This window comes from Carassius gibelio, chromosome A11 (assembly GCF_023724105.1).
Source record: "Carassius gibelio isolate Cgi1373 ecotype wild population from Czech Republic chromosome A11, carGib1.2-hapl.c, whole genome shotgun sequence".
NCBI classification, from domain to species: domain Eukaryota; kingdom Metazoa; phylum Chordata; class Actinopteri; order Cypriniformes; family Cyprinidae; genus Carassius; species Carassius gibelio.
In genome coordinates, this window is record NC_068381.1 from 1338526 (window position 1) to 1351225 (window position 12700).

The 12700-nt window shown below is 39.0% G+C and overlaps 1 protein-coding gene and 1 long non-coding RNA gene across 2 annotated transcripts; both read right to left on the reverse strand.

The window, feature by feature from the left end:
* Positions 1-428: 428 nt before the first annotated feature.
* On the reverse strand, positions 429-3868 carry LOC128021959 (interferon regulatory factor 2-binding protein 2-B). Its single transcript, XM_052609066.1, has 2 exons — positions 2898-3868; positions 429-1548 (listed from the first exon to the last, which is right to left on the reverse strand). Exons 1-2 carry the CDS (start codon positions 3664-3666, stop codon positions 806-808), a joined length of 1512 nt encoding a protein of 503 aa, XP_052465026.1. The 5' UTR covers positions 3667-3868; the 3' UTR covers positions 429-805.
* Positions 3869-7430: 3562 nt separating this feature from the next.
* On the reverse strand, positions 7431-11464 carry LOC128021961 (uncharacterized). The gene is made up of 2 exons (XR_008185826.1): positions 10706-11464; positions 7431-9988 (listed from the first exon to the last, which is right to left on the reverse strand). It is a non-coding gene; the product is annotated as an uncharacterized LOC128021961 (long non-coding RNA).
* Positions 11465-12700: the final 1236 nt, after the last annotated feature.

The following is a 12700-nucleotide window of genomic DNA, read 5'->3' on the forward strand; positions in this document are numbered from 1 at the left end:
TGGAGAGCATGTTTAACATTGCATGTCTTTATCCACCAAAAAAGGCCAAGGGAAAGATTGTTTACGAGCTCGTCAACGCACAGCATGAGAGTAAAAATAGACGTGGAGTGTCGTCTTGCACGCAGCATTAGGTTACTCCACATGGAGGCTGAAAACAATGTGCCATACAAGTCACAGCTTGCATGCATGCAAGAGGAGAAAAAAACAAAACAAAGATACTCTTCCAAATTCAAGCGTTCTCTGGTTACTTTACCTTTGCAAATAGCCGTGATATCCGTCACCACTACTGAGGCAATGAACTCCCAGCATGCACCAGGACAGAATCTCCCGGGCCGACGCTTGGGTTTGTTTAGTTCCCTTTTCGCTCTCATTGAGCGGTGCATGATTCAGCGAGGGCAGACAAGAAGCCAACCACAGACACGTCAGGATTGTTATTACAAGGTCAGAAATTGTATTTGGCAATTTTTTAAACAAGTGCATACAATACAGCTAAAAGCGTTTCAGTTCTTGCCAAGTGCTTAAAGAGTATTAGTCACATTCTGTGTTTAAACATGGACTGCCACCAGCTCTACTAGTACAACCACTGAATGGGGGGGGGGGTATAGCGCGTACATACCGTTTTATCTTCGGAAGAAACATAGAAACACAATGTATTAAAAAAAAAAAAAGGGAAAATCAAAAAGAATTATACAGCCATGTTTACCAAGTGTACAGTTCCTCTCAGTCCATATGTACATGTCCGGTTAGTTCACGTTTGGATGGTATGCATTATGAGTTGTGTATATTATGCGCGAAAAATGGTAATTCAAGGGTCCCGCTCCTTTTTAACCTTTACGTCCCCAGCCAATATGGTGGCTATTTCGCCTTGCATGAACGCCCAAGGTACGTTGGAACCAACAAGCGGGCATTTCTCGCCACTCGGGCAGTAAACCTCTCCCGTCGCCCCCTGCTGTTTGATGCTCTCGCGGGAACACGGGAAACAGAACTTGTGCGACGGAACGGACGGGCACTGGACGAAATGAGTGTCCTCGAGGCGCTCGTGGCACAGGGTGCAGCACAACGGCACGCTTCCGGGCGCCACCGAGGAATCGGGAATGCTCTGCGGATGCCCGGCCTGCGGGTCCATGCCGGGGATGTGCGCGGTCGACGTTCCCGACGTTCCTAGCGCGAGCCGCCTTTGTCCGGCCGAGGGCGATTGTGGGCTCCCGCTGTTGCGCCGTCCCGCGGCTGACGAGGTCGTGGAGTGCACCTGGTTGCCGCCGTCTTTAGGTGAGCCGGTACCGGCGCCCGCGTTGTCCGCGGCTAAAATGAGCGCGGCCATCGGTGACTGGCCGTTCTGCGCGGCGGTGGCCGCCTCTGGCGGGGTGGTGCGCGAATGCGGGGAGATCGTCGAGGGAGGAGCGGCGGCGAATGAAGAGGGCATCTTGAGCACCTCGGATGGAGACGGCAACCACGGCTGACCCTCGCCGTTGAGCTTGGAGGCACTGCCCTCCCCGTCCGGCTCGGGAGAGGGTTTCCTTTTAATTCCCCGAGAGTGCTTACCACGGTCTGCATGGAGAGAGAGAGAGAGAGAGAGAGAGAGAGAGAGAGAGATAAACACTCAACTAATACTCGACTATACAGCCCTTCACTAGTTCAGCGCTTCATGCATGGCCTGCTGTTGGCACTATTTTCTGGCTCCATATAAAATGTGCCATGTGCCGCCCACCGGGTGATGAAATGGCAGCGATGTGCATCTCTTATTCTTCCAAACATTACGAATGCACAATCTAGAGAGTTCAAAGCATGCTTTGATGAATGCAAGTGCAAAAGAAATCAAGATGCATGATCTAGAGTTTAAAAACATGCTCGGACTCAAACACAAATGCATGCGTATTCACAACACGTTTTGACATCTCAGATTATTTTAAATACTGATCCAGTTTAAAAAATATGACAGTATCTGGAATGTAAAAGCTGTTTACCTCATGAACAGTTAAATGTTCCCCACTTATGCTTATGCAAACAAAATTGCAACATCCTTATATTTATTTGTTACCCCTCCATCCTAGTACATCCCTGCATCTTTTTCAATCCTATCCCATTATCATTTATAGAACAATTGTTTATACATTTATTTATTTCGCTACAATTTTTTTTTTTTTTTCTTTTTTGTCTGTGTGTTGGTGTCTCTGTGTACTGGAAGCTTATGTCACTAAAACAAATTCCTTGTATGCGCAAAGATACTTGGCAATAAAGCTCTTTCTGATTCTGATTATCTGATGCTATTGTTAGATGCATGGGTAAATGATAATAATCTGGAGGTTTAAAGCATGTCTCAAATTATTCCAAAAACTGATTCAATAAAAAAAAAAAATAGCAGTGTGGACACAATGTGTAAATGCATGTGTAAATAAAAATAATACAGCATGCTTTGACATCTCAGATCATTCTAAATATTAAATCCAGTTTAAAAAAATATACAATTCTACAGCATGTGCTCGTGTTTTAAAAGACAAAATAAAAGCATGCACACAAAAACTGCATGGAGTTAAAACGCATGCTCTGGAGAATGCATGAATAAATACGATTGTGAATAATCCGGAGCATGTTTTGATATCTCATATTATTCTAAAAATTGAATGCCACACACAAAATCCAAAGTTTAAAAGCACGTTTTGATGTTTTGAAAGCCAAATGCATGCATGAACACACGACTGAGTTTTGTAGCATTATTTTAAAGATACAACAGTTAAGAATGTGAAGGTTAGAAGCATGCACTAATGTTTTAAACTATTCTAAATGTTGATTAATGACGTATAGACGCAAAATGCATGCATGGATGTCTAAAATATGTATTCAAAAAAATACATGCATGTGTAAGATTACGTGTGTAGCTTGAAAGCAATGATCTGTACCTGTTTTTAAGGCACTGGAGCTGCTCTCGTATCCTATCCTGTGCGGGAGCGGTGCATGCTCCTTCTTGAACCGGGAGTCGAGGCTGTGCAGCGTCATCATCTCCCGGACCGTCTTGCCCTTCTGAGTCCAGTCCTCGAGTCGCTTGTGTCCGTCGCTCGGGTCGCTCATGCTGTCGGCGCGGTGTTTGTCCTTCATGTCGTCCCCTCGCTTGCCCACATGCTCCGCCACTAAAGCACCGTGAGGGATCCCCATCTGCACGGATCTCCCGTTAAGCGCGTGCACAGGCGGCATGCTCCCGTTGACAAGCGGAACCAGGTTAGGAGGCAAGGCGCCGGTCCGACGCGGGATCGGGCTCTGGCGGTTCAGCTCCGGGGGCTCGTCGGGCTTTGGAAACCCGTTCGGCACCGGGATCCCGTTCGCTTGTCGCCCCTGGTACTCCGGGCCCAGTCTGGGGGGTCTGTCCGACGCGAGCGGGTAGCGATCCAGCGGCTGCGGAGCACGCGAGCCCGGTTCCGTGTGGTTCATGGGCTGGATGTCTTTCCCCGGTTTGCCCACCGGTCCCGGTGATCTGCCCTCCTGGAACCCGTGCGCGCGCTTCAGCTGCCGCGCGGTCTCGATCACGAACTCGATGCGGTCCGCTCCTTCGTAGTTGACGCATCCGCGGCACACGGGCTCGGTAAAATCCCAGATCATCGCCCACGGCATGCGGGGCAGATCGCACAAATAACACGACTGCCTGCGCGAGGCAGCGACCGCCGCAGACGACATGCTGCTGAAAAAAAAAGAGGCAAAAATATGCAACTAAATTCTCCGAATGTTGCCTGTTTTGATAAGCAGGAAGGAAAAAATATATAAATCTCGTTGTAGTTTCCCACTCGTCCGAAAAGCGAGAAAAACGGCGAAGTTACGCTCCGAAGTTCATGGCAGTGTGCGCGCTCCAGCCCGCGAGCTCTCGGTGTGGGAGCGGTGACGTCACCGCGCGGCTTCTATTTACTTGTCTTCGACAACGCGCTCTGCGCATGCGTGCTGCGCTCCCCCCTCAACGAGAGCGTGGCGTCGAAAAGCGATTAAAAACATCGACAGAAAGAGGCAAAACATACAAGAGAGTGTGTATTCACGCGGGAGCTTCGTTTGTCTTGCTATGCCACCAATGTAAATGAAATGAAAACGTTAAAATGAGTAAAGTAAACGAATTATATCACATATTTAATTCACTGACAGAAAGATCGATTGGGTTTCCTACTATGCACTACATTTCCCAATAGGCTACATGTGTTAATATTTTTAGCTAAAATTTTGAATTCACGCGTTTTTAAATATGGAATGTTTGATCAAACAATATCACGTACAGTTAAGTCCTAAATATATAAATAACTGTCCTGTTATTCTTTGATAATACCTATAAAACCATGAAATCATCCTACAGTAACTTTGTGTGAGGGGTAAACCTCACAAACAACAGTACTTAAGGTTAATTCAGGTAAACTGGGACACTTTTTACCATTGAGATAAAAAAAGTCTCAATTTATTAAGTTATTATTTGGTATTAGTTAGTTTGACAGTCTAATAAATATTATATATGTTTGAAATTGTTTTTATTTTGTCAAAATGTCAAAACATGGTAAAAAAAATATGACATTGACCTTCCATCCTCGTGTGATCTGTCAATCCCTCAGTGAGCAACTGTGGCTCTTTATTTCAATCCCGTCTGGTCGCCAATTTTGTGTAAATAATCAAGTTTTATTGATTTTTAAAGGTTGTAGAGTTCATAATGTTTTGCTGGAGAGTAATGACCCAATTACAGAAACAATGCAGTGATAATCCAATCCAAAATTTGGGGAAATAAATAAAAAAGCATGGAATATATATGTAATTAAGACATTAGATTATTAAAGTAAACTAATTGTTTCACATATTTAATTCAAACAGGTTTCCTACTAATTTCCTGTCCCATACATGTCTTAATATGTTGGATAAAATATCGAACTCACAAGTTTTCAAATGATTTGATAGTTTTTCTATGTTGTCATTATCCCTTTCCATCCTGTTAGTCTTTGATGATAAAAAAAATCCATAAAACAATGAAATCATTCTCCAGGAATAAACAGCAGTAAGTATTTGCAATGGAGTTATTTAAAAAAATTATTTGGTTTGCCAGTCTAATAAATTCAATCCTGTTTGAAATTAGTTTTATAACCTCAAAATGTCAAAACATGGTTAACTTAGTGAACTTTCTTCCTTTGATTTCAATCTGGCGTCCTGTTAATTTTGTGTGTGAAAAAATAAAAGTGTTATTGACTTTTAAAAGTTATAGAGTTCATACGGTTCTGTAATGACCCAACTGGAGATCCAATGCAATGGCAACTGATTGCACAAAACCATTTTAAGTGCACTACTTTGAGTAAATGTGATTTTAAAACCCTCACATTCCAGTGGGCCTGCCAACACAGCGTCACGCGCCACTGCATCCCTTTAACTCCTCCATAACCTCAAACACATTCAAACAAAACAACCGCTGGAATGAGCCTCTGACTTTCCAGCAGTTTTTAGGGAGCTTTTACGGATTTAATCAGTCATTTCGGCAGTAGTGCACTTGGGAGCCGTGTGTGTCTGGAATATACACTGGTAGATTATTCATCCGCACTGGACTTTGTTCAGCCTCAAAGCCTGATTCATGCCTGCCAAGAGAACATGTGATTCATAACGGCTGGCAACATTATGAAAATCCCATAACGAAGCCCCCGTGGTTCTGCCGTTCCAATTTATATTCGTATTTTTCCATGCATGCCTGAAATTGAGCTAAAGCCAGTTTTTTGCTCGGATGCATGTAGGACATAGGTGCAGCTCTTCTAAAATGAAAGCAAACATTACGATTATGTTGCACAGTGCTTGTTCATGAAATAGGGAGTTATGTCAACATTGCACCAATGCTGTTTTCCCCCTCACTCCGTCTGCCTGAATGTTTTTCCGATCAGCACAAAAGGCTGATTTTCTCGGGGCAAGGCGATTCAGGAGCTACAGGCACCAACTGGGACTTGTTTTTGCAGGCACTCATGAGGAAGTAAGAGAGTTAGGCACGTACCTCACCCATCCGTGGAAAAACAAACCAAGCCTAAACTGGCAGCAGGCCAGAGATCTGTGAACACGCTCTGCTGGACAAGTCACTGCAAAGCCAAAAACACGCTGACAGCGAGTGCATGTTGGGCGCAGCCCAGAAACAAGATCACTGCTGCTTTTTTGCATTTCTGTTTTGACAGCAGAATTTACAGCAGGTGGTCAGGAAGGGATGCATGCTGCTATAATGTGTCTAAAACCTAGACAAAATGGAAAATATGTAAATGCATGGGTCATGTAAATCTCCAACGCCAAAGGTCTCCCCATGTGATGCAATGCGTAACATTACGCCTGTCAATGCACCACCATGAATATACGACATGCGTTTCAGTTCCGCCTAAAAGCACGATTCAGCAACAGCAGGGAATGTGAATGACACAATGTTAGCCTTTTCTGCAATCAAATGGAATGCATTGTTCACTGTTATGGCTTTAAAGTGCAGGATAAACACTTTCTGCTCGACGTAATCCTCTCCAGTGACTAACGTGCGAGATTAGAGCACATGTTGCTTACTGGCGTTTTCTCTGGGCTTTCTCTTGTCATCATGCCATCAGGTTTTCTAGGTAAACCTCCCCCTCCTAAGGCTCTTAGTTAAGCTGGTTTAGCAGAATTGGAACATCCCTCACCTAAGGCCTTGTCTTGAGAAACTCACCCCTTGTTATCTTGATTGGCCGGCTGATTTTATTTCTGTAGTCTTGTGAATCCGCTCCATGTTGCACAATCTACTTTCCTGGGATATTGCGTGTAGACATGTAGTGGTTTACTAAAGCAGGGATTTGATGGGGGGTTGATAGTGACATCAGAACACTGACCAGTGAAATAAAACCCTAAAATAATAACAGTTATAATAGTACTGTGCTTTTATACACAAGTGATTTTATATATAAGCGTTTGTTGTATTCCCAATCACTTAGGATGAAAGAATATATATAAAATATATATATACAAATTTATTTCAGTTAATGTTTCAGTTAAATTTTATTTTGAGTACCATTTTTTTATTTAATAGCTTTAGTTAACTATAATAACCCGGATGCGAACCAAAATATCAAATTAAAATAAAATTAACTGGGTGTCTAAATAAAATTAATTGAACATTTATTTTTAGTATTCTAAGAACTTTATTTTCTACTGATTATAGTGTTTCTTCCAACATTTTAAGAACTTTTTTTTTCAGCAAAAATAAAATGTTATTTGAATGTTTATTTTTAACATTCCAGATAGTTTTTAAAATCATAATTAGAATGTTAGGTAGAAAACTTTCTTGCAACATTCTACTAATGTTATTTCAACCAAACTATAACATTATTTAAACGTTTACTTAAAAAACTTCTAAAAATGCTAAAATGTCATTTATTTTCTTTTTAAGTTTATAACATTAAAGGTTACAAACATACTTTTTCAATCATTTTACACAATTTTTTGACACAAAATATAACATTATTTTATTATTTATTTTTTATATTCCAGAAATGTGAAAATGATCATCGTGATTATAACGTTTGCAAAACACGTTTCTTAGAATGTTGAACAAGTACAAACAACACAATGACACAATTGTATTCTAAGAACATTTTCTCCCAAAATTGACAGATCAAATACTAATTAAGTTAAAAGAACATTCCATAAAAGAACGTTTCGTCCAAACATTTCTATAACCTTTATAAAAAGTTAATTAACTTTAGTTCCATGTTAGAGTTGCATTATTGTGACATGATGCAATGTGACGAATCTCACACACATTGCATCCCTTTAATAATTAAACAAAAAGCTTTGTGTTAAAGCCGTTTAATATTTAAATAGCACATTTTCCAATTAAGCATTCCCAATTTAATCTTCCCGGAGACAGGTAAGGTGCTTGCTGCATGCTGAATTGTGAATTATACAAATAGCATTTAATGTGAATAACTTAATCCAGCCGAGCACTTCTATTAACCAAAATGACTAATCTCAAAACCAGTTGGTGCACTGAATGCGCGTGCACGGAAATGAAACTAATCAGTGATGTAATTGCATGCTCTGGTAATGTTGTGAACATTACCTCTTGCCCAGTGAGAGTCTCGTCTCTGATTGGTTGGCTCGTTGCACAGGAAGGCGTAGCTATGGAGACCACGGTCTTATCTGGATAGCCAGTGTGACTAACCACTTCCTGTTTACAATGTTTTGGTCGCTTTTCATATGAGCAGACCTCCCTTGTAGTGAAATACGCAGGCGGTTTGACAGGAAAAGACACAGGGTCGCCACGTTTGGTTCTTGTCCAAATGCACAAGCCTTTGATTTGATGCATATAGATTTCCGCGCACCTGCTGCTGAGTGTGCACGCAGTAAATCTCAGCATCATTTTGATGAGCGGGACATAAATAAATATGTCCTTAGAGTAATCAGCGGTGAAACAAAGAAAAGATAAACAACTGCATGTCTCACGGAGATCAATGCGAAGAATGTCGGCCGCACACATTTGTCCTGCTGATAGTCATCGTATATTATAATGTTTAGTGATAACCCATAAATATCAGTGTGCTGGACTGAAAACTCTTGCTGGGGTGCTGCCAATGCATTGACTTAACCCTCATGACACATTCGAATCAGTTTGACCAAGATGAGATCAAATTTAAGCATAAAATGTAGATTTCTAAAAAAAAAAGTTAATACTTTGTAGTAAGAGAGCAATACTTTGCTAATACTTTAAGACCCTCAAAACACACATTACTTATTATTATTTTCAGTTTTTTTATTTTTTTTTAAGAGATGCTAACCATAAAATAAGTTATGTTTTGTGTTCGGGTCATTTTTGACCCGGGGATGTATGGAGTATGATTAGTGTCAAAAACACTTTTTGTAAAACTATCTGTGAAGATATTTTAGTGTCTAAAGCAAATGTAAAATAAACTGCTCAAAAAAATAAAAATAAAGGGAACACTTAACAACACAATGTAACCCACAAGTGTTCCCTTTATTTTTTTGAGCAGTTTATATTTAGCCTTTTCCTCACACAATCCTGGGACTGAATTTTGTTGATTTAACATATAAATGTTTACATAGATTGAAAAAGCAGCATGAAAAATTAATCCCTTTTTCATCTAAAAATTAAAGTGGACGCAAGTAAATGTATTTTTAGTATAATATTAATGTTTTTTTGTTCAAAATAAATATTAAGGATGCATAAATTTTGACTGTTTTTGAGCAATCATGAGTTGTAAATTCAAAGGAATTTAACTGAATTCCATTGATTTTGATGGGATTAAAAATTCTCAGATTATATGTTATAAATTAAAAATTAAAATTTGTATATATTTAATGATACATTCTTATGAGATTTTTCAGCAATATTGAAAAAAACATATTTTGTAACAATTTAAAAATGAATAATAAAAAAAAAACATTTAATGCAGTAATAACATGGTCACTTAAAAAAAATGCACTTGCTGATCAGATACAATGTGGTTTTAGGTTAAAAAAATATTACATTATGAAAATACTTTTTAGTCCACAGATTCTAAATGCATATTAAAGAGGCGCATTTCGGGGGAGGAGTTTTGCACGATGTGTTGCTGCAGATTGAATCTCTCTGTGTTTTTATGTCAGTCTGTCTCGCTCTCTCTCGCTCTCACCATAATCCTCTTTGCAGGCCTGAAACTGGAGTGGCGCGCTTCCAAGGCAAAGGTTGATGGGAAAACGCGTGCGCTGCCAAGCGAGCCTCAGTTGCCGGCTTTAGAAGCACACACATCTTTGTTCTCCGAGACCTGGTGTCCCGCCAAGAGCCTCATTTCTGTCTCTGCATTATGGCTGCCCTGGACGTGTGCCAAACTAGCGCGAGCACGCAGATTCTCCCACTTCTCTCTCTCTCTCTCTCTCTCGTGTGTTTTCGAGCTCGCATCCATCGCATCTCACCGCTGCCAAACATTCTCCAGTTGCCATGGAAATTTGGAGCTTCGCAGCCAATGAGTCACTTGAGATTCCAGCTGTGGTGCATCTGCTGGAGAACAACATCAACATCAGTACCATCTAACATCTTACCATACAGTAATACCATCCAACATGAAACCTTACATTCTTAATGCATGGTCCTTATCATGCACAATCCAGCATTGCACGCTATTCTAAAGATAAAACATCCAATGCAGCAACTTTCAACCTTTTTGACTCCAAGGCCCCATGATTTTACAGTTGCTTGATGGATAAAAACATTCCTGATAAACATTTTTAGAGTTTGGCATATGACTAGAAAAAAATTTATAATTATAAAAAAAAACTTGACTTTTCAAGGTCTAAAGAAATTGATGCTGGCAGTCAAAAGTTTGGAATAATTAAGATTTGTAAAAATGTTTTTTAATTAAAAAAAAAGAAAAAATACAGTAAAAATTTAGAAATATTATTACAATCTAAAATGACTGTTTTCTATGTGAATATGTTGTAAAATGTAATTTATTCCTATTATGCAATGCTACATTATTTTGGCATCATCACTCCAGTCTTCAATGTAATGTCTATTGTAATGTGTTGTTCTACAGTATGATTCACATCTGGAGCCGAAAGAGGTTTAATAGAAAACAGCTCGAGACTGATGTCATGATGCCCGCTGGTCTTTAGCTCATATTACAGAGCGTTTGATACAGCGTCCGTGTTTCCATCGATTTCTCCATGCACTCATTTCTTCCTGGAGAAAAACTGTAAACTCATCAACAATCCTCACTTGAACTGTGCTCATTTTTCCTCTCTTTTCCCCGGAGCGTCTGACGGGAAGACGGATGTCTTTGTTCTTGTTTACTTTCCCCACTTCCCTGGTTTTTCCCCCCCTCTCAGATCTGTAAAGCAAAGCTGCCGTTCATCGTTCAGGTAACAGGGATTAACAGATTTCACACGGCTTCCAGAAATAACAGGAGCGCAGCACGGCAAAGTTCAGAGTGATGTAACCGAGGCCCTGAGGCGAGAATGGCACATAATGACAGCTTATGTAACGTCCAGACAGACGGCCATCTCTCTCTCTCTCTCTGGGTTCAGTGACAACACAACGTTTCATTTGGAAATGTGGTATTTTTAGGTTAATTAGTTGGGTTTAAGAAGTCAAGCATCACTTTTACTGTTACTGTTTCTGATCAAACCTCCAGCACTGAGTCTTAAAGTTCAGCATTTGTGCTCCAGACATGAATGAGTACTTTACTTTACTGATCAGATGCATGAAGTTCACCTTTTCACTATTAAACAGGAGAAGAAAAAAACACAGATGCACATTGAAAAGACATAATGCAATGCTTTACTAACAATAATTCGAGTTTGCATTGATATTTTGGTGGATATATAGTATATTACCATGGTATTTTTTTGGTATAGCACCATTTTTATTTTTACCAGTGGCACTTAACCAGGGGTTTGATTGCATTCAATATTCATGATTCATTTAAAATGAGAAAAACAAGTGTTAAAATAAGCTAAAACGCCAAAATATTTATAAATATATACTAGTTTAACAAAGGATTTCTGCTGCCTGATATAAGAGGTCGTTTAAAAAATATGATTTCTAAAGCTGGAAGTCGTGTAAATCAATTAAATGTACAAGAATAAATTAATAAAATGTAAATATATAAGTTTAAATTAATAAAAAGTTAAATAAATAAATGGAAGACATGTAAATTAATAACATATAAAAATTGTATAAATAAACGGGAGTTAAATTAATAAACTAAAAAAGTCATGTAAATTAATAAAATGTTAAATAAATAAATAAAAAATAATTAAATGGAAGTCATTTAAATTAAATTAAATGTACAAGAATAAATAAATTAAATGTAAAAAAACAATATATATAAATAGAAGTAAATTAATAAAAATAAATAAATCAATGGATATAAACAATCATGCGACTGATATTTGTTATACAGTACATGAACTATAAAATTAAAAAAAAAATACTATTTCAGTCTTTCTATGAAATTTCACATTTACTTCAATGTCGTACTTGCCATTTTTTGTAATTGTTCAAATTTACTAGCAATTTCTGAGTAAAAAATACAATACATTTAAATTTATTTATTTGTATCAGTTTAACGCCTACTGTAGTTAAGCTATAAAATGTTTATAGGCTTAAAGTAAGAACAACTGAAAAAGTCATGTAAAATAATTCGTCAAAAAGAGTCAGAATCTTAAATTTAATTTACAGAAACTATAATGTTGGACCTTTGAATATTGAAGACAATGTGAGTCTTGAGAATAAGTGCTCTAGACACACAGATTGTTGATTTAATTGAGATTTATGCTGCAGTAAATCATGCTGTGTGCTGTTCCTGTCTCTTTTATCAGTGCATGTGTTAAAGCAAGCCTCATGTGGAGTAACACATCTCTCATGAATCAAAGCGACTGGTTCCCGGAGCAGATTAGGATCCTCCGACCGTACGAGCCAGAGTTTATCTGCTCCTCTTATTGACTGCAGATGCTCCGTCCTTCCTGAAGCAGATCGTTTGAATGGCCTTCTATCTTTATCCTCTCTTGTTTATCAGGGATATACATCTATTTTTACAGGCATTTAACAGATGTGAGGGACTTACAAAAGCAGTATCTCGTCAAAAAGACAACAATATATGTAACATCAGGTTTATCAGATTGCTAAACCACAACTTAGCATTTTAATTCAGTTAAAAATCTCTTCTACTCACCAGGGCTGCCTTTATTTGTTAAAAAAATTGTGAAATAT